The 19,661-nt window shown below is 62.7% G+C and overlaps 1 protein-coding gene across 1 annotated transcript; it reads left to right on the forward strand.

Moving 5' to 3' along the window:
- The first annotated feature begins 463 nt into the window (after window positions 1–463).
- Window positions 464–19,331, forward strand: ARL2BP (ADP ribosylation factor like GTPase 2 binding protein). The gene is made up of 6 exons (XM_068170134.1): window positions 464–547; window positions 1,775–1,890; window positions 5,239–5,300; window positions 7,166–7,272; window positions 17,300–17,385; window positions 19,139–19,331. The coding sequence occupies exons 2-6, from the start codon at window positions 1,853–1,855 to the stop codon at window positions 19,329–19,331; spliced, it is 486 nt and encodes a 161-aa protein (XP_068026235.1). The 5' UTR covers window positions 464–547; window positions 1,775–1,852.
- Window positions 19,332–19,661: the final 330 nt, after the last annotated feature.

The raw sequence follows: 19,661 nt of genomic DNA on the forward strand, positions 1-19,661 counted from the left end.
TCCGTGAGGGGAAGCCTCGCTACAGCCACGGCGACGGGGAGAGGGTTAACGCCTCCCAGCCGTCAGGCTTCCCGCCCAGCCCGGTCGCGCTCTCCCACTGGGCCTTCGGGCGTGTGGGCGGGCTCTGCGCGGCCGCCTCCGCTCTCCGATTGGCTGCGAGGGGAGACAGGGCGGAGGAAAGCATTTCCACGGCGGCAGGCAGGGCCGAGGCCTGCTGTGCCACTAAATCATGCCCAGTTGGGGTGGCAGCCCCCCCGCTGCCCTCAGCCCTCCCGGCCCCGCTCCGTGAGGAAAGGCCTCGCTACAGCCATGGCGACGGGGAGAGGATTAACGCCTCCCAGCCGTCAGGCTTCCCGCCCAGCCCGGCCGCGCTCTCCCATTGGGCCTTCGGGCGTGTGGGCGGGCTCTGCGCGGCCGCCTCCGCTTTCCGATTGGCTGGGGGGGGGAGAGGGGGCGGGAGGAAGCGTTTCCAGGGCGGCGGGGAGGCGGCGCGGGCAGGGCCGAGGCCTGGGCCCAGCTCCGGGCTCCGCTCCGGGCCAGGCGGGAGGTGAGACAGGCCCCAGGCTCCTGCTGCTCGGGAAGGGGGAGGTCTGCCGAGGGCGCGTCGCCTGGCGCCTCTCGGAGCGGGGCAGCGACGGCCCGCTGGTCGGCGTGGCGTTGAGGAGGGGCTGGTGAGGGCCCGCCGGAGCCGGGGCTGAGAGCGGGGAGGCTGCGCCTCTGCCGCCGGCTGGTGCTGCGGGGCTCGCTCCCACCCTCGGCTGGGTGGAACCCGGGAAGGGTGGTGGCGGCAGGGTGTCCCCTAGGCCAGCTGGCCTGCCTCGGGCGCTGCGTGGCCTGTCCTGGGTGCCGCTGCTCACCGCCGGGGGGCCTGGGCCGGGCGCAGCCCATCAGGGCCGCAGGGGAGGGCCACAGCCCGGCCTGTGAGCCCTCCAGAGCGTAGTGGAGCAGGCTGGCATCTCCCATCCTTGCCTGGTGTCGTGGTAGGGTTGTCAGTCACAGATGCTTCAGGAGGAAAGGTGTGAAGGGTCACCTGGAAGCCCTCCACAGAGGCTGGCTGCAGGGGCGGGGGAGTGTTGAGGCTGCCCTCTGAGGAGCTGAAGCCCCTAGAGAGTTTGGGTGGCTGCAGGAAAGAAGCAGCAGTAACTTTGGGAGAGCATGGTACTGACAGTAAACAAGGAGTCCCTCCTGATCTGTGGTTGCAGCCAGTCTCTTCTCCCAGGCACTCAGCACCAGAACAAGAGGACACAGCCTCAAGCTGTGCCAGGGGAGTTTATAAGGGCTGGAGGTGAGGAAGAAATTCTCCTCAGCCAGAGAGATTGGCCCTGGGGATGTGCTCCCAGGGAGGTGGTGGAGTCCCCACCCCTGGGGGTGTTCAGCAAGAGCCTGGATGAGGCTCTCAGTGCCAGGGTTGGGTTGGTTGGGTGGTGCTGGCTGCTAGGTTGGACTGGATGAGCTCTGAGCTCTCTCCCAGCCTGGCTGATTCTGTATTCTGCAAGTGCAGAGCAGTTTAACAGCTGAGTTTGCATGAGTGCCAACTGCCATGGTTAGGTTGGAGAGGAGGAACAATTCCTTTGGTGGCAGAGTGGTCAGGGCCTGGCAGAGGCTGCCCAGGGAGGTGGTGGAGTCCCCATGGCTGGAGGTGTCCCAGAGCCCTGTGGCCATGGCACTGGGGGCCAGGGTTTGGTGCCCAGGGGGGGTTGGGTTGGAGGTTGGACTGGATGACCTCAGAGGCCTTTTTCCAGCATTAATGATTGTATGGTTCTGTGTTCCTTAGCATTTCATCCAAGGTGAAGTAAGCCCTGAGAGCAGCAGGACAGCAGGCTGCCTCTGCTCCAGCACTGATGTGGTGACCATGGCAGCCTCTGAGGAAGAGAACTTGGTGGTAGCCACGTGAGTATGGCTCCTCCTCTGCCAGGGTTTCTGGGAACTGCCTCCTTTAAACACCTCAAGGGGTGCTGGGTGAGGAAGTGGCTGGAGGCTGAGCCCAGAGAGTGGTGGTGAATGGTGCCACAGCCAGCTGGCAGCCAGGCACCAGTGGTGTGCCCCAGGGAGCAGTGCTGGGCCCCAGCCTGATCAATATCCTCATTGATGATCTGGAGGAGGGGATGGAGTCCAGCAGCAGTGAGTTTGCAGCTGACAGCAAGCTGGGGGCAGGAGTTGAGCTGTGAGAGGGGAGGAGAGCTCTGCAGAGGGACCTTGCCAGGCTGGGCAGATGGGCAGAGGCCAAGGGCAGGAGATTGAACACATCCAAGTGCCAGGGGCTGCACTTTGGCCACAGCAACCCCAGGCAGTGCTACAGGCTGGGGGCAGAGTGGCTGAGAGCAGCCAGGCAGAGAGGGAGCTGGGGGTGCTGATTGACAGCTGCCTGAACAGGAGGCAGCAGTGCGCCCAGGAGGCCAAGAAGGCCAAGGGCATCCTGGCCTGCAGCAGGAGCAGTGTGGCCAGCAGGAGCAGGGAGCTCATCCTGCCCTGTGCTCAGCACTGCTCAGGCCACCCCTTGAGTCCTGTGTCCAGCTCTGGGCTCCTCAGCTTAGGAAAGAGGTTGAGCTGCTGGAAGGTGTCCAGAGAAGGGCAATGAGGCTGGGGAGGGGTCTGGGGCACAGCCCTGTGAGGAGAGGCTGAGGGAGCTGGGGTTGCTTAGCCTGCAGAAGAGGAGGCTCAGGGGAGACCTTCTTGCTCTCTGCAACTCTCTGCAGGGAGGTTGGAGCCAGGTGGGGGTTGGGCTCTTCTCCCAGGCAGCCAGCACCAGAACAAGAGGACACAGTCTCAAGCTGTACCAGGGGAGGTTTAGGCTGGAGGTGAGGAGAAAGTTCTTCCCAGAGAGAGTTGTTAGCCACTGGGAGTGTGGCACAGGACAGGGAGAAGAAGGAAGCTTCCTGGTAGCTGCTGGGAACTGTGCCTTGGGAGAGGCTTCATTTGCTCTTCCAATCACTCTCCGCAGCCTCCTGCAGCAGGGCTGGGATTACCTTGCCAGCAACAGCAGGAAACCAACATTGATGACTGAGCAGGGAGGCCCCTGGCGGGGAGGCAGTGGAGTGGAGGCTGCTGAGAGCCCTCACAGAATCCTTGGAGCTCAGCCAGCTCCAGCCCCCTGCCATGGGCAGGGACCCCTCCCCCCAGCCCAGGCTGCTCAAGGCCTCATCCAGCCTGGCCTGGGACACCTCCAGCCAGGGGGCAGCCACAGCCTCCCTGGGCAGCCTGTGCCAGGCTCTCCCCAGCCTCCCTGCCAACCATTCCTTCCTCCTCTCCACTCTCCCTCTGCCCTCTCCCAGCTCCAAGCCATTCTCCCTGCTCCTGCCACTCCCAGCCCTTGCCCACAGTCCCTCCCCAGCTCTCCTGGAGCCCTTCAGCCCCTGGCAGGCTGCTCTGGGCTGTCAGATGCTGGGTGCCAGGCAGGTGCCCAGTCACCCAGTGATGTCCCAGCAGCACTTCTGATCTGTTGAGCCTTGTGAGGGCAGCAAAACCCAGGCAAGGGGCTGGCAAAGCTGCTCTTGCCCCAGGGGGCACAGCAGCAGCAGCAGGAGGAGCACCACAGCCCCTGAGCATCCCCCTGAGGCCTCCAGGGGCTTCCATTGCCAGGCAAGGCCAGGAGGCTGGGCTGGGGGCAGCTGCCCCTCCTTGGCCCCCTCCAAACAAGAGCTGCCCTGAGTTTCAGCTCTCAGTCCAACAGCACAGGCCAAGGGGCAGCAATTCCTTCAGGCTCTGCTTTGAGCCTGCCAGGCAGATCATGGGATGGGGACTGCTGCAAAGCTGCAGCCACAGAAGGCTTTGGCTTGGAAAAGGCCTCCAGAGGCACCCAGGTTGCTCACAGCCACCTCCATCCTGGCCTTGCAGAGCTCCAGGGATCTGCTGGAGGGTTGGGAGGCTCTGCAGAGGGCCCTGGCCAGGCTGGAGCCAAGGCTGAGGCCAAGGGGCTGAGGTTCAACCAGGCCAAGGGCTGGGTCCTGCTCTTGGCTCACAACCGCCCCAGAACACTCCAGGCTGGAGCCTGACTGGCTGAAGTAGATGTGGGGGGGCTGGGTGGCAGCAGCAGGAGAGGAGCCCAGGGGGGCAGGAAGGCCTCCAGCAGCCTGGCCTGGAGCAGCACTGGGGTGGGCAGCAGGGGCAGGGCAGGGATGGTGCCCCTGGAGGGGGCACTGGGGAGGCCTCAACTTGAGCCCTGAGCTCAGTTCTGCAGGGCTGAGGCTCCTCAGTGCCTGGATTGCTTTGCAGGCTGAAGGAGCAGCAGCAGGCACCAGGGCAGGTTGGAGGCTGCCCTGCTGGAGAGCAGCTCCATGGAGAAGGAGCTGGGAGTGCTGGGGGGGGGGGCAGCAAGGTCTGCAGGGCACAGCCATGAGCCCCTGGGGGCCAAGAGAGCTAAGGGGAGCCTGGGGGGCAGCAAGGAGAGTGTGGCCAGCAGGGCTGGGGAGGTCCTGCTGCCCTTCTGCTCTGCTCTGCCCTGGGCAGACCTCACCTGGGATGCTGTGTCCACTCCTGGGCTCCCCAGCCCCAGAGAGACAGAGACCTGCTGGAGAGAAGCCAGGGGAGAGCCAGGAGGAGGATCTGGGGACTTGAGTCTGTGCCCTGGGAGGAGAGGCTGAGAGCCCTGGGGGTGTGCAGGGTGCAGAGGAGAAGGCTGAGAGGGATCTGAGCAATGTCTGTCAGGAGCTGAGGGCTGGGGGGCAGGGTGCAGGGGGGGCAGGGTGGAGGGGGCCAAGCTCCTTTGGGTGCTGCACAGCAATGAGCCAAGGAAGAGTGGTTTCAAGCCTGAACAGAGAAGGTTTCAGCTCAGCATGAGGAGGAACTTTCCAGTGAGGGTGCCAGAGGCCTGGAGCAGGCTGCCCAGGGGGCTGTGGAGCCTCCTGGTGTGGAGGCTTTTAAATCCCTCCAGTGCCTGGAGCAGCACTGGAGTGGGCAGCAGGAGCAGGGCAGGGATGGTGCCCCTGGAGTGGGCACTGGGGAGGCCTCAGCTTGAGCCCTGGGCTCAGCTCTGGGCTCCTGACTGCCAGCAGGAGCCTGAGGAGCTGGAGCAGGGCCAGAGAAGGGCAAGGAAGGTGGGGAAGGGTCTGGAACTGCCTTCCTGTGCAGCCTGCCCAGGGTGATGCTGCTCTGGCCAGGAGGGGGTTTGGAGTGGCTGAGCTCTGGAGCTCCCTTCCAAGCTGGGCAGCTCTGCACCTCTGCTGTCCTTGCTGGGCTGGTGGGGGCTCTGCTGGGGCTGGCCCAGGTGTTGATGCTTCCCTTTCTCCCTTGCCTTTGCAGCTCTCCCCCTTCTGAGGCAGAGTTTGATGCAGTTGTTGGCTACCTGGAGGCTATCATCATGGGTAAGCTCTGCAGGGGGTCCTGAGCCCTCAGGGTGGGGGCTGGAGAGGAGTGCAGGATGCTCTGCTGGGGACAGACCCCCAGGGCCTGCTGCCTGGCAGCTCTGTCCCCATGGCCCCCAGCATCCTCCTGCAGCACCCAGGGCTGCTGAGTGCTGCTGGCACAGCAGAGTGTATCATAGTATCAGTCAGGGTGGGAAGGGACCACAAGGATCAGCCAGTTCCAACCCCCCTGCCATGGGCAGGGACACCCCACACTACATCAGGCTGCCCAGAGCCTCAGCCAGCCTGGGCTTAAACACCTCCAGGGACAGGGCCCCAACCACCTCCCTGGACAACCCATTCCAGGCCTTCACCACTCTCATGGGGAAGAACTTCCTCCTCACCTCCAGCCTCAATCTCCCCACCTCCAGCTTCATTCCATTCCCCCTAGTCCTATCACTGCCTGAGATCCTGAGCAGTCCCTCCCCAGCCTCCTTGGAGCCCCCTTCAGATCCTGGAAGGCCACAATGAGGTCACCTGGGAGCCTTCTCTTCTCCAGACTGAACAGCCCCAACTCCTTCAGTCTGTCCTCACAGGAGAGGTGCTCCAGCCCTCTGCTCATCCTCCTGGCCCTGCTCTGGACACCTTCCAGCCCCTCCAGATCCCTCTTGCAATAGGGGCTCCAGAACTGGAGGCAGGACTCCAGCTGGGGTCTCCCCAGAGCTGAGCAGAGGGGGAGAATCACCTCCCTTGCCCTGCTGGCCACACTTCTCCTGCTGCAGCCCAGGCTCTGGTTGGCTTTCTGGGCTGCAAGTGCACACTGAGAGCTCCTGGTGAGCTTCTCCTCCCCCAGCACCCCCAAGGCTCTCTCCTCAGGGCTGCTTGCCAGCCAGTCCCTGCCCAGCCTGGATTTGTGCCTGGGATTGCCTCCACCCAGCTGCAGGACCCTGTCCTTGCTCTTGTTGAACCTCCTGAGGTTGGCTTGTGCCCACCTCTCCAGCCTGCCCAGCTCCCTCTGGATGGATCCCTTCCCTCCAGCCTGTCTGCTGCACCACACAGCTTGGTGTCATCAGCAACCCTGCTGAGGGTGCACTCAGTGCCACTGCCCATGGCACCCACAGAGATGTTGAACAAGCCTGGTCCCAGGACTGATCCCTGAGGGACTCTGCTTGTCCCTGGCCTCCCCTGGGCCATGGAGCCATGGACAGCCACTCTCTGGGTGCAGCCATCAAGCCAGTTCTGCATCCATCTGGTGGTCACCCATCACACCCATGTGTCACCAGCCTGGAGCCCAGGCTGTGGTGCAGGACAGTGCTGAAGGCTGTGCTCAGGCCCAGGGAAACGACAGCAGTTGCTCTCCCCTCAGGCTGCACAGCTCTCTGCCCCACTGCAGCAGGGGAGGCTTGGGAGGCTCCCAGGGAGCTCAGAGCTTCCTGGTGCTGTGGCAGCCTCTCCTGCAGCTCCCTTCAGGGGTGAGGGCAGCCTCAGCTTGCAGAGGACTCCAAACTCTTGCAGCTGACTCTGCTGGAGGGTGGGGAGGCTCCCCAGGGCCCTCTGGCCAGGCTGGATGCATTGGCCTGAAGCCTGTGGGCTCCCTCCCCCAGCTGCACCAAAGGGTCCTCAGCAAGCTGCAAGTGGAGCTGGGAGCTTCCCCCTGAGGGCTGCTCTGGGGTTTTTCCCTTCAGTTTCAAACTGAAGGAGGGGGAAAGGAGCCTCCCAGTGCTGCCTCAGCAGCAGCTGCAGTGGGGCTGTGCCAGCTCTGCCCCTGGGCTGCCAGCAGGGCAGCAGAGGGGGGCTGCTGGCTGGGAGGTGGGGGAGGCTTTGTGTGGAGCAGACAGCAGCAGCAAACTCTGCCTGGGGCTGATGGCCTTTCTGTTGTGGCCCAGAGGAGGACTTCCAGTTGCTGCAGAGGAGCTTCCTGGAGAAGCACTACCAGGAGTTTGATGACTCAGAGGAGAACAAGCTCATCTACACAGCCATCTTCAATGACTATGTAAGACCCTTGGTCCTCCTCTGGGGCTTGGCCTGGGAGCTCTGTCCTTCCCCTACCTTTGGCTTCTCTCTTTGGTTAAGGGCTGGGCTCAGCTCCTGGGTTCCCTCCCCTATTGAAGGCACTGAGTGGATGTGGAGCAGAGATTCCTTACCTGCTGCCTGCTCCTGCAACACCAAACCAAACCTGACCCCCTCCCAAGCCCTTCTGAGCTGCCCCAGGCCAAGAGCTGTGCCCTGGGAGCAGAGCAGCCTCCTGCAGCTCCTCTGAGCTCCCTCAGGCCTGGAGCTGTGCCCTGGGAGCAGAGCAGCCTCCTGCAGCTCCTCTGAGCTTCCTCAGGCCTGGAGCTGTGCCCTGGGAGCAGAGCAGCCTCCTGCAGCTCCTCTCAGCTGCCTCAGGCCAGGAGCTGTGCCCTGGGAGCAGAGCAGCCTCCTGCAGCTCCTCTCAGCTGCCTCAGGCCAGGAGCTGTGCCCTGGGAGCAGAGCAGCCTCCTGCATCTCCTCTGAGCTGTGCCCTGGGAGCAGAGCAGCCTCCTGCATCTCCTCTGAGCTGTGCCCTGGGAGTAGAGCAGCCTCCTGCAGCTCCTCTCAGCTGCCTCAGGATCTGAGCTGTGCCCTGGGAGCAGAGCAGCCTCCTGCAGCTCCTCTCAGCTGCCTCAGGCCAGGAGCTGTGCATTCCCAGCTGTGCAGTTGCAGGCTTGCAGGGCTGCTGGCTGCCAGCTGCAGGCAGGGGCTGCTTGGGCAGGGCAGAAAGTGCCTCATGGGACACAAACCATGCTGGCTGTGCTCTCTGCTGCTGTGTCCCAAGCACACAGCTTCCACATCACAGCCAAATTCCAGTCTCACTTTTCCAGCAGGGAGCTGCAAGGGAGTTTCCAATTCAAACCAAACCCAACCCCCTCCCAAGGGCCCTGGGGGCCTGTCCTGGGCACTGGCAGGGCAGGCACTGAGTGGGACAGAAAGAGGCTGCAGCCCAAGCTCCTCTGTCTTCATCCAGACTGGGAGGCTTCAAAGCTTTCTGCCCCTCAGTGCTGAGGAGCTTGCTGCTTGTGCATGGTGCTGCCCCTGCCTGCTGGGCAAGCTCTGAAAGCAGGAGGGGGCAGCTTCTTCCCTCAGCAGGGTGGGTGCTCTGCTGCTGCAGCTGCTTTGGGGGGGGCTCAGGGCTGGTGTTTCAGCTCCCCAAGTGTCCTCCTGAAAGCCAAGGCTCTTAACCTCCTGCCTGGGGCCCAGGCCCAGGCATCAGTGCTGCCATCTGCTCTTTATTTCCAGCCTGTGCTCCTAAATGGGACACTGAGCAGCCAGGAGCAGGGCTGGGCTTCAGTGTGGGGCATGACAGGCTTGGGGCAGCAGCCCCTGACTGCTGGTTGTGCTCCTGGCTCATTCCAGAGCTGGCAGGGCTGGAAGGGAGCTCAGGGCTCAGCCAGCTCCAAGCCCCTGCCATGGGCAGGGACACCTCACCCCACAGCAGGTTGCTCACAGCCACCTCCAGCCTGGCTGCAAACACCTCCAGGCAGCAGCAGGAGGCTTCCACCACCTCCCTGGGCAGCCTGGGCCAGGCTCTCACCACCCTCCTGCCCAACAACTTCTTCCTCACAGCCAATCTCCAGCTCCCCACTGCTCCTTTTGCTCCAGCCCCCCCACTCCTGTCCCTCCCTCACCCCCTCCAAAGTCCCTCCCCAGCTTTCCTGCAGCCCCCTGCAGCCCCTGGAAGGCCACCAGAAGCTCTCCCTGGAGCCTTCTCCTCTGCAGCCTGCACAAGCCCAACTCTCTCAGGCTGTGCTCAGAGCAGAGCAGCTCCAGCCCTCTGCTCAGCCTCCTGGCCCTGCTCTGGACACCTTCCAGCCCCTCCAGAGCCTTCCTGGCACAGAGGCTGCAGAGCTGGAGGAGCCCTGGGCTCAGCCCTGGGCTGGGAGCCAGGGAGGTGTTCCCTGGGGGGGCTCTGAGGTCTCTTTGCTTCACCAGAATGTTGCTGGAGGTGTTTTGGAAGCTCTTGAAGAGCAGTGTGGCCATTCCTGTGCTCTGCCTCACAAGGCTTGGCCTTTGCCACTTGAGGTGGTTGTGTGTCTGTGTCTTGAGGAGTGGGCCAGGGCCAGCTGCACCAGGAGCTCCCACAGGCCACAGTGCCAGGGCCTGCAGCTGGCTCAGGCCCACCCCAGGCACAGCTCCAGGCTGGCTGCAGAGTGGCTTGAGAGCAGCCCTGGAGAAAAAAGCCTGCAGGGGGTGCTGGGTGCTGAGCAGCTCCCCAGGAGCCAGCAGAGCCTCCTGCAGCCCTCAGGCAGCTGTGTGCTGGCTGCAGCCAGAGCAGGGTGGGCAGAGGGCAGCAGGGGGGATCCTGCCCCTGGGCTCTGCTCAGACTTCCCCTCCAGCCCTGCCTCCAGCTCTGCAGGAGGAGGCCACAGAGCTGTGGAGGGAGGCCAGAGGAGGCCACAGAGATGCTGCCAGGGCTGGAGCAGCTCTGCTGGGAGCACAGGCTGAGGGAGCTGGGGCTGTGCAGCCTGGGGAGGAGAAGGCTGCAGGGGGACCTCAGAGCTGCTGCCAGGACCTGAAGGGATCCTGCAGGGAGGCTGCAGAGAGACTGCTCCCAAAGGCCTGCAGGGCCAGGCCCAGGAGCAAGGGTTTGAAATGAGAGCAGAGCAGGTTGGGATTGGATGTGAGGAGCAAGTTCTTTACTCTGAGGGGGGTGGGACACTGGCACAGGCTGCCCAGGGAGGTGCTTGAGGCCCCAGCCCTGGAGGTAACTCAAGGTGATGCTCAAGAGGGCTCTGCTCCAGCTGGGGATGTCCCTGCTGACTGCAGAGGGGCTTGGGCTGGGTGAGCTTTGCAGCTCCCTTCCAACCCAGACCATTCTGTGACTCTAAGAGTCTGGGGGGGGCTCAGAGCTGCCTGGCAGTGCCTGAAGGGATCCTGCAGGGAGGCTGCAGAGAGACTTTTGCTGAGGGGGTCTGGAGCCAGGCCAGGGGGGAAGGGTTTGGAGCAGGGTTAGAGTGGAGCTGAGGAAGAAGTTCTCCAGCAGGAGGCAGCTGTGGGGCCAACACCACCCAGCTGGAGGGGGCTGAGGCTGGCTGCCTGCTGGGGCAGGGAGGGGGCAGAGGGAGGCAGCTCTGCTGCTCCCCGGCCCCGCTGCTCCTCGGCCCCGCTGCTCTCATCTCTGCTCCTTCTCATCTCTGCTCCTTCTCAGCCCCGCTGCTCTCATCTCTGCTCCTTCTCATCTCTGCTCCTCCTCAGCCCCGCTGCTCTCATCTCTGCTCCTCCTCAGCCCCGCTGCTCTCATCTCTGCTCCTTCTCATCTCTGCTCCTCCTCAGCCCCGCTGCTCTCATCTCTGCTCCTTCTCATCTCTGCTCCTTCTCAGCCCCGCTGCTCTCATCTCTGCTCCTTCTCAGCCCCGCTGCTCTCATCTCTGCTCCTCCTCAGCCCCGCTGCTCTCATCTCTGTTCCTCCTCATCTCTGCTCCTCCTCAGCCCCGCTGCTCTCATCTCTGCTCCTTCTCATCTCTGCTCCTTCTCAGCCCCGCTGCTCTCATCTCTGCTCCTCCTCAGCCCCGCTGCTCTCATCTCTGTTCCTCCTCATCTCTGCTCCTTCTCAGCCCCGCTGCTCTCATCTCTGCTCCTTCTCAGCCCCGCTGCTCTCATCTCTGCTCCTCCTCAGCCCCGCTGCTCTCATCTCTGTTCCTCCTCATCTCTGCTCCTCCTCAGCCCCGCTGCTCTCATCTCTGCTCCTTCTCATCTCTGCTCCTTCTCAGCCCCGCTGCTCTCATCTCTGCTCCTTCTCATCTCTGCTCCTTCTCAGCCCCGCTGCTCTCATCTCTGCTCCTTCTCATCTCTGCTCCTTCTCAGCCCCGCTGCTCTCATCTCTGCTCCTTCTCATCTCTGCTCCTTCTCAGCCCCGCTGCTCTCATCTCTGCTCCTTCTCATCTCTGCTCCTTCTCAGCCCCGCTGCTCTCATCTCTGCTCCTTCTCATCTCTGCTCCTTCTCAGCCCCGCTGCTCTCATCTCTGCTCCTTCTCATCTCTGCTCCTTCTCAGCCCCGCTGCTCTCATCTCTGCTCCTTCTCAGCCCCGCTGCTCTCATCTCTGCTCCTTCTCATCTCTGCTCCTTCTCAGCCCCGCTGCTCTCATCTCTGCTCCTTCTCAGCCCCGCTGCTCTCATCTCTGCTCCTCCTCAGCCCCGCTGCTCTCATCTCTGCTCCTTCTCATCTCTGCTCCTTCTCAGCCCCGCTGCTCTCATCTCTGCTCCTTCTCATCTCTGCTCCTCCTCAGCCCCACTGCTCTCATCTCTGCTCCTTCTCATCTCTGCTCCTTCTCAGCCCCGCTGCTCTCATCTCTGCTCCTTCTCAGCCCCGCTGCTCTCATCTCTGCTCCTTCTCATCTCTGCTCCTTCTCAGCCCCGCTGCTCTCATCTCTGCTCCTTCTCAGCCCCGCTGCTCTCATCTCTGCTCCTTCTCATCTCTGCTCCTTCTCAGCCCCGCTGCTCTCATCTCTGCTCCTTCTCATCTCTGCTCCTTCTCAGCCCCGCTGCTCTCATCTCTGCTCCTTCTCAGCCCCGCTGCTCTCATCTCTGCTCCTTCTCAGCCCCGCTGCTCTCATCTCTGCTCCTTCTCAGCCCCGCTGCTCTCATCTCTGCTCCTTCTCAGCCCCGCTGCTCTCATCTCTGTTCCTCCTCATCTCTGCTCCTCCTCAGCCCCGCTGCTCTCATCTCTGTTCCTCCTCATCTCTGCTCCTCCTCAGCCCCGCTGCTCTCATCTCTGCTCCTTCTCAGCCCCGCTGCTCTCATCTCTGCTCCTCCTCAGCCCCGCTGCTCTCATCTCTGCTCCTTCTCATCTCTGCTCCTTCTCAGCCCCGCTGCTCTCATCTCTGCTCCTTCTCATCTCTGCTCCTTCTCAGCCCCGCTGCTCTCATCTCTGCTCCTTCTCAGCCCCGCTGCTCTCATCTCTGTTCCTCCTCATCTCTGCTCCTCCTCAGCCCCGCTGCTCTCATCTCTGCTCCTTCTCATCTCTGCTCCTTCTCAGCCCCGCTGCTCTCATCTCTGCTCCTTCTCATCTCTGCTCCTCCTCAGCCCCGCTGCTCTCATCTCTGTTCCTCCTCATCTCTGCTCCTTCTCAGCCCCGCTGCTCTCATCTCTGCTCCTTCTCAGCCCCGCTGCTCTCATCTCTGCTCCTTCTCATCTCTGCTCCTCCTCAGCCCCGCTGCTCTCATCTCTGCTCCTTCTCATCTCTGCTCCTTCTCAGCCCCGCTGCTCTCATCTCTGCTCCTTCTCATCTCTGCTCCTTCTCAGCCCCGCTGCTCTCATCTCTGCTCCTTCTCATCTCTGCTCCTTCTCAGCCCCGCTGCTCTCATCTCTGCTCCTTCTCATCTCTGCTCCTTCTCAGCCCCGCTGCTCTCATCTCTGCTCCTTCTCATCTCTGCTCCTTCTCAGCCCCGCTGCTCTCATCTCTGCTCCTTCTCATCTCTGCTCCTTCTCAGCCCCGCTGCTCTCATCTCTGCTCCTTCTCATCTCTGCTCCTTCTCAGCCCCGCTGCTCTCATCTCTGCTCCTTCTCAGCCCCGCTGCTCTCATCTCTGCTCCTTCTCATCTCTGCTCCTTCTCAGCCCCGCTGCTCTCATCTCTGCTCCTTCTCAGCCCCGCTGCTCTCATCTCTGCTCCTCCTCAGCCCCGCTGCTCTCATCTCTGCTCCTTCTCATCTCTGCTCCTTCTCAGCCCCGCTGCTCTCATCTCTGCTCCTTCTCATCTCTGCTCCTCCTCAGCCCCACTGCTCTCATCTCTGCTCCTTCTCATCTCTGCTCCTTCTCAGCCCCGCTGCTCTCATCTCTGCTCCTTCTCAGCCCCGCTGCTCTCATCTCTGCTCCTTCTCATCTCTGCTCCTTCTCAGCCCCGCTGCTCTCATCTCTGCTCCTTCTCAGCCCCGCTGCTCTCATCTCTGCTCCTTCTCATCTCTGCTCCTTCTCAGCCCCGCTGCTCTCATCTCTGCTCCTTCTCATCTCTGCTCCTTCTCAGCCCCGCTGCTCTCATCTCTGCTCCTTCTCAGCCCCGCTGCTCTCATCTCTGCTCCTTCTCAGCCCCGCTGCTCTCATCTCTGCTCCTTCTCAGCCCCGCTGCTCTCATCTCTGCTCCTTCTCAGCCCCGCTGCTCTCATCTCTGTTCCTCCTCATCTCTGCTCCTCCTCAGCCCCGCTGCTCTCATCTCTGTTCCTCCTCATCTCTGCTCCTCCTCAGCCCCGCTGCTCTCATCTCTGCTCCTTCTCAGCCCCGCTGCTCTCATCTCTGCTCCTCCTCAGCCCCGCTGCTCTCATCTCTGCTCCTTCTCATCTCTGCTCCTTCTCAGCCCCGCTGCTCTCATCTCTGCTCCTTCTCATCTCTGCTCCTTCTCAGCCCCGCTGCTCTCATCTCTGCTCCTTCTCAGCCCCGCTGCTCTCATCTCTGTTCCTCCTCATCTCTGCTCCTCCTCAGCCCCGCTGCTCTCATCTCTGCTCCTTCTCATCTCTGCTCCTTCTCAGCCCCGCTGCTCTCATCTCTGCTCCTTCTCATCTCTGCTCCTCCTCAGCCCCGCTGCTCTCATCTCTGTTCCTCCTCATCTCTGCTCCTTCTCAGCCCCGCTGCTCTCATCTCTGCTCCTTCTCATCTCTGCTCCTTCTCAGCCCCGCTGCTCTCATCTCTGCTCCTTCTCATCTCTGCTCCTTCTCAGCCCCGCTGCTCTCATCTCTGCTCCTTCTCATCTCTGCTCCTTCTCAGCCCCGCTGCTCTCATCTCTGCTCCTTCTCATCTCTGCTCCTTCTCAGCCCCGCTGCTCTCATCTCTGCTCCTTCTCAGCCCCGCTGCTCTCATCTCTGCTCCTTCTCATCTCTGCTCCTTCTCAGCCCCGCTGCTCTCATCTCTGCTCCTTCTCAGCCCCGCTGCTCTCATCTCTGCTCCTTCTCATCTCTGCTCCTTCTCAGCCCCGCTGCTCTCATCTCTGCTCCTTCTCAGCCCCGCTGCTCTCATCTCTGTTCCTCCTCATCTCTGCTCCTTCTCAGCCCCGCTGCTCTCATCTCTGCTCCTTCTCAGCCCCGCTGCTCTCATCTCTGCTCCTCCTCAGCCCCGCTGCTCTCATCTCTGCTCCTTCTCATCTCTGCTCCTTCTCAGCCCCGCTGCTCTCATCTCTGTTCCTCCTCATCTCTGCTCCTCCTCAGCCCCGCTGCTCTCATCTCTGCTCCTTCTCATCTCTGCTCCTTCTCAGCCCCGCTGCTCTCATCTCTGCTCCTTCTCATCTCTGCTCCTTCTCAGCCCCGCTGCTCTCATCTCTGCTCCTTCTCATCTCTGCTCCTTCTCAGCCCCGCTGCTCTCATCTCTGCTCCTTCTCATCTCTGCTCCTTCTCAGCCCCGCTGCTCTCATCTCTGCTCCTTCTCAGCCCCGCTGCTCTCATCTCTGCTCCTTCTCATCTCTGCTCCTTCTCAGCCCCGCTGCTCTCATCTCTGCTCCTTCTCATCTCTGCTCCTTCTCAGCCCCGCTGCTCTCATCTCTGCTCCTTCTCAGCCCCGCTGCTCTCATCTCTGCTCCTTCTCATCTCTGCTCCTTCTCAGCCCCGCTGCTCTCATCTCTGCTCCTTCTCAGCCCCGCTGCTCTCATCTCTGTTCCTCCTCATCTCTGCTCCTTCTCAGCCCCGCTGCTCTCATCTCTGCTCCTTCTCAGCCCCGCTGCTCTCATCTCTGCTCCTCCTCAGCCCCGCTGCTCTCATCTCTGCTCCTTCTCATCTCTGCTCCTTCTCAGCCCCGCTGCTCTCATCTCTGTTCCTCCTCATCTCTGCTCCTCCTCAGCCCCGCTGCTCTCATCTCTGCTCCTTCTCATCTCTGCTCCTTCTCAGCCCCGCTGCTCTCATCTCTGCTCCTTCTCATCTCTGCTCCTTCTCAGCCCCGCTGCTCTCATCTCTGCTCCTTCTCATCTCTGCTCCTTCTCAGCCCCGCTGCTCTCATCTCTGCTCCTTCTCATCTCTGCTCCTTCTCAGCCCCGCTGCTCTCATCTCTGCTCCTTCTCAGCCCCGCTGCTCTCATCTCTGCTCCTTCTCAGCCCCGCTGCTCTCATCTCTGCTCCTCCTCAGCCCCGCTGCTCTCATCTCTGTTCCTCCTCATCTCTGCTCCTCCTCAGCCCCGCTGCTCTCATCTCTGCTCCTTCTCAGCCCCGCTGCTCTCATCTCTGCTCCTCCTCAGCCCCGCTGCTCTCATCTCTGCTCCTTCTCATCTCTGCTCCTTCTCAGCCCCGCTGCTCTCATCTCTGCTCCTTCTCAGCCCCGCTGCTCTCATCTCTGCTCCTTCTCAGCCCCGCTGCTCTCATCTCTGCTCCTCCTCAGCCCCGCTGCTCTCATCTCTGTTCCTCCTCATCTCTGCTCCTCCTCAGCCCCGCTGCTCTCATCTCTGCTCCTTCTCAGCCCCGCTGCTCTCATCTCTGCTCCTCCTCAGCCCCGCTGCTCTCATCTCTGCTCCTTCTCATCTCTGCTCCTTCTCAGCCCCGCTGCTCTCATCTCTGCTCCTTCTCATCTCTGCTCCTTCTCAGCCCCGCTGCTCTCATCTCTGCTCCTTCTCATCTCTGCTCCTTCTCAGCCCCGCTGCTCTCATCTCTGCTCCTTCTCAGCCCCGCTGCTCTCATCTCTGCTCCTCCTCAGCCCCGCTGCTCTCATCTCTGTTCCTCCTCATCTCTGCTCCTCCTCAGCCCCGCTGCTCTCATCTCTGCTCCTTCTCAGCCCCGCTGCTCTCATCTCTGCTCCTCCTCAGCCCCGCTGCTCTCATCTCTGCTCCTTCTCATCTCTGCTCCTTCTCAGCCCCGCTGCTCTCATCTCTGCTCCTTCTCAGCCCCGCTGCTCTCATCTCTGCTCCTTCTCAGCCCCGCTGCTCTCATCTCTGCTCCTTCTCAGCCCCGCTGCTCTCATCTCTGCTCCTTCTCATCTCTGCTCCTTCTCAGCCCCGCTGCTCTCATCTCTGCTCCTTCTCAGCCCCGCTGCTCTCATCTCTGTTCCTCCTCATCTCTGCTCCTCCTCAGCCCCGCTGCTCTCATCTCTGCTCCTTCTCATCTCTGCTCCTTCTCAGCCCCGCTGCTCTCATCTCTGCTCCTTCTCAGCCCCGCTGCTCTCATCTCTGCTCCTTCTCATCTCTGCTCCTTCTCAGCCCCGCTGCTCTCATCTCTGCTCCTTCTCATCTCTGCTCCTTCTCAGCCCCGCTGCTCTCATCTCTGCTCCTTCTCATCTCTGCTCCTTCTCAGCCCCGCTGCTCTCATCTCTGCTCCTTCTCAGCCCCGCTGCTCTCATCTCTGCTCCTTCTCAGCCCCGCTGCTCTCATCTCTGCTCCTCCTCAGCCCCGCTGCTCTCATCTCTGCTCCTTCTCATCTCTGCTCCTTCTCAGCCCCGCTGCTCTCATCTCTGCTCCTTCTCATCTCTGCTCCTCCTCTGCCCCGCTGCTCTCATCTCTGCTCCTTCTCATCTCTGCTCCTTCTCAGCCCCGCTGCTCTCATCTCTGCTCCTTCTCATCTCTGCTCCTCCTCTGCCCCGCTGCTCCCGGCCCCCGCTGCTCCTCAGCTATCCCCTGAGCTTCCGGGGGGGGGGGGGGCTGCGTTTGGTTTGCTCCCGGGGTGGCTGGGTTTGGTTTGTCCCCAGGGGGGGCTGGGTTTGGTTTGCTCCCGGGGGTTTGTCTTCAAGGCGGGGCTTTTTTTTGCTCCCTGGGGGCTGGGTTTGTTCCTAGTGGGGACTGAGTTTGTTCCCTAGGTGCTTGGGTTAGTTCCCGGGGGGGTGTGGGGGGGGGGGCTGAGTGTGTCCCTTGGGGGAGGGCTAGGTTTGTACCCTGGGGGGGAGGGGCTGTGTTTGACCCATGGGGGGGGGGGGGCTGGGTTTGTACCCGGGAGGGAGGGGCTGGATTTGACCCGTGGGGGGGGCTGGGTTTGTCCCGGGGGGGGGAGGGGCTGGATTTGACCCGGGGGGGGGGGGGCTGGGGTTTGACCCATGGTGGGGCTGGGGCTGGGTTTGCCCCCGGGGGGGGGCCCTGGGTTTGTCCCCAGGTGCTTGGTTTGCTCTTTCAGATCTCTTTGGTGGAGAAATACATCGAGGAGAAGCTGCTTGCCTGGCTGCCTGGCTTCAGCATGGCTGCCTTCACCATGGCCTTGCAGTGAGTCCCTGCTCTGCTCCTGCCCCACTGCTGCCCTCTGGCTGCCCCCTGCAAGCCTTCTGGGGCTGCCAGCCAGGCTTTGGCAGCTCTCCCTTTGCAGAGAGGTTTTGCTTCAAGGGGGGGGGAGAGCCAAGGCTCTCCCTGCAGGCAGCTGAGTGACCTCTCCCCTTGCCCCCCAGCATCTCCCACAGCTGTCAGGGCTGGAAGGGCCCTCCAGGACCCTCTGGTTCCAGCCTCCACCCCTCCTGCTGCTTGGTGCCTCTGCTCTGCCCTGCTGAAATGGGTCTGAGCTGTAAGGGGGGGAAGGGAAGGCAGCAGGAGAGCCCTGGAGGGTTCTCAGCATCACACTGGAGCCAGAGCCTTGCTCTCAGGTCTGACTTAGCCTCAGCATGGGAGGGGTTGGAAGGGGCCTCTGGAGACCACCCAGGGCAGGGACACAGCCAGGGGGGTCCTGAAAGCCTCCAGAGGAGGCTCCACAGCCTCCCTGGGCAGCCTGCTCCAGGCCTCCAGCAGCCTCACAACCAAAGTGGCTTCTCCTGATGTTGAGATGGAACCTCCTGGGCTCCAGCTCATCCCTCTTGATCCTTGTGCTGGCCCTGGGCACCCCCCAAGGAGCCTGGCACCTCCAGCCTGGCACCTTCAGCCTGCCCCCCAGCCCTGAGACATGCCCAGACATTGCTCAGATCCCTCTCAGCCTTCTCCTCTCCATACTGCACACCCCCAGGGCTCTCAGCCTCTCTCCACAGCAGAGCTGTTCCAGGCCCTTAGAGCTGCCTCTTGAGCTCTCTGCATGTCCCTGAGCTCTCCACAGTAACAGGACTGCTCTTTAAATGCTGCTGTTGGCCCTCCCCCTGCCCTCCCCTCTGCCCTCCCTCTGCCCTGCCCTCTGCCCTACCTCTGCCCTCCCCTCTCCCCTGCCCTCCCTCTGCCCTGCCCTCTGCCCTCCCCCTGCCCTCCCCCCTGCCCTCCCCTCTCCCCTGCCCTCTCCCCTGCCCTCCCCCTCTGCCCTCCCTCTGCCCTGCCCTCCCCTCTGCCCTGCCCTCTGCCCTACCTCTGCCCTCCCCCTCTCCCCTGCCCTCCCCTCTGCCCTTCCTCTCCCCTGCCCTCCCCCCTGCCCTCCCCCTGCCCTCCCCCCTGCCCTCCCTCTGCCCTCCCTCTGCCCTCCCCTCTCCCCTGCCCTCCCCTCTGCCCTCCCCTCTGCCCTCCCCTCTGCCCTCCCCTCTGCCCCTGCCCTCTGCCCTCCCCTCTGCCCTCCCCTCTGCCCTCCCCTCTGCCCTGCCCTCTCCCCTGCCCTCTCCCCTGCCCTCCCCTCTGCCTTCCCCCCTGCCCTCTCCCTGCCTTCCCCCTGCCCTCCCTCTGCCCTGCCCTCCCTCTGCCCTTCCCTCTGCCCTTCCCTCTGCCCTTCCCTCTGCCCTTCCCTCTACCCTCTCTCTGCCCTCCCTCTGCCCTGCCCTCCCTCTGCCCTGCCCTCCCTTCTGCCCCCCTCTGCCCTCCCCCTCTGCCCTCCCCTCTGCCCTCCCCTCTCCCCTGCCCTCTCCCCTGCCCTCTCCCCTGCCCTCCCCTCTCCCCTGCCCTCTCCCCTGCCCTGCTCTCCCTCCCCTCTCCCTCCCCTCTCCCTGCCCTCTCCCTGCCCTCTCCCTCTCCCTTGCCCTCCTTCTCCCTGCCCTCCCGCTCCCTGCTCTCTCTCCCCCCATGTTCCCCATGCCAGCTGTCTCTGCCACTCTCTGTTCTGCTGCTTGCCTCCCCCCTGCAGGCAGCACCAGGAGGAGATGGCAGGAGACATCTTTGAGATGCTGCTCACCTTCACTGACTTCCTGGCTTTCAAGGAGATGTTCCTGGATTACAGAGCTGTGAGTTGGCTTCCCCTGCTCTGGCTGTGTTGGCACAGTGGCTCTGGGGGTGGTGAGGCTCTGCCTGGCACCACCCTCACATTCAGAGAGCCATAGATGGGGTTGGGTTGGGAGGGACCTCAGAGCTCAGCCAGCTCCAGCCCCCTGCCGTGCCCAGGGACCCCTCCCCCCAGCCCAGGCTGCTCAAGGCCTCATCCAGCCTGGTCCTCAGCACCTCCAGCCAGGGGGCAGCCACAGCCTCCCTGGGCAGCCTGTGCCAGGCTCTCCCCAGCCTCCCTGCCAACCATTCCTTCCTCCTCTCCACTCTCCCTCTGCCCTCTCCCAGCTCCAAGCCATTCTCCCCTGCTCCTGCCACTCCCAGCCCCTTGCCCACAGTCCCTCCCCAGCTCTCCTGGAGCCCTTCAGCTCCTGCAAGGTTGCTCTGAG

This window comes from Melanerpes formicivorus, unplaced genomic scaffold (assembly GCF_026170545.1).
Source record: "Melanerpes formicivorus ecotype bairdi unplaced genomic scaffold, bMelFor1.0.p_v2 SCAF_287, whole genome shotgun sequence".
In the NCBI taxonomy this organism is placed as follows: Eukaryota; Metazoa; Chordata; class Aves; order Piciformes; family Picidae; genus Melanerpes; species Melanerpes formicivorus.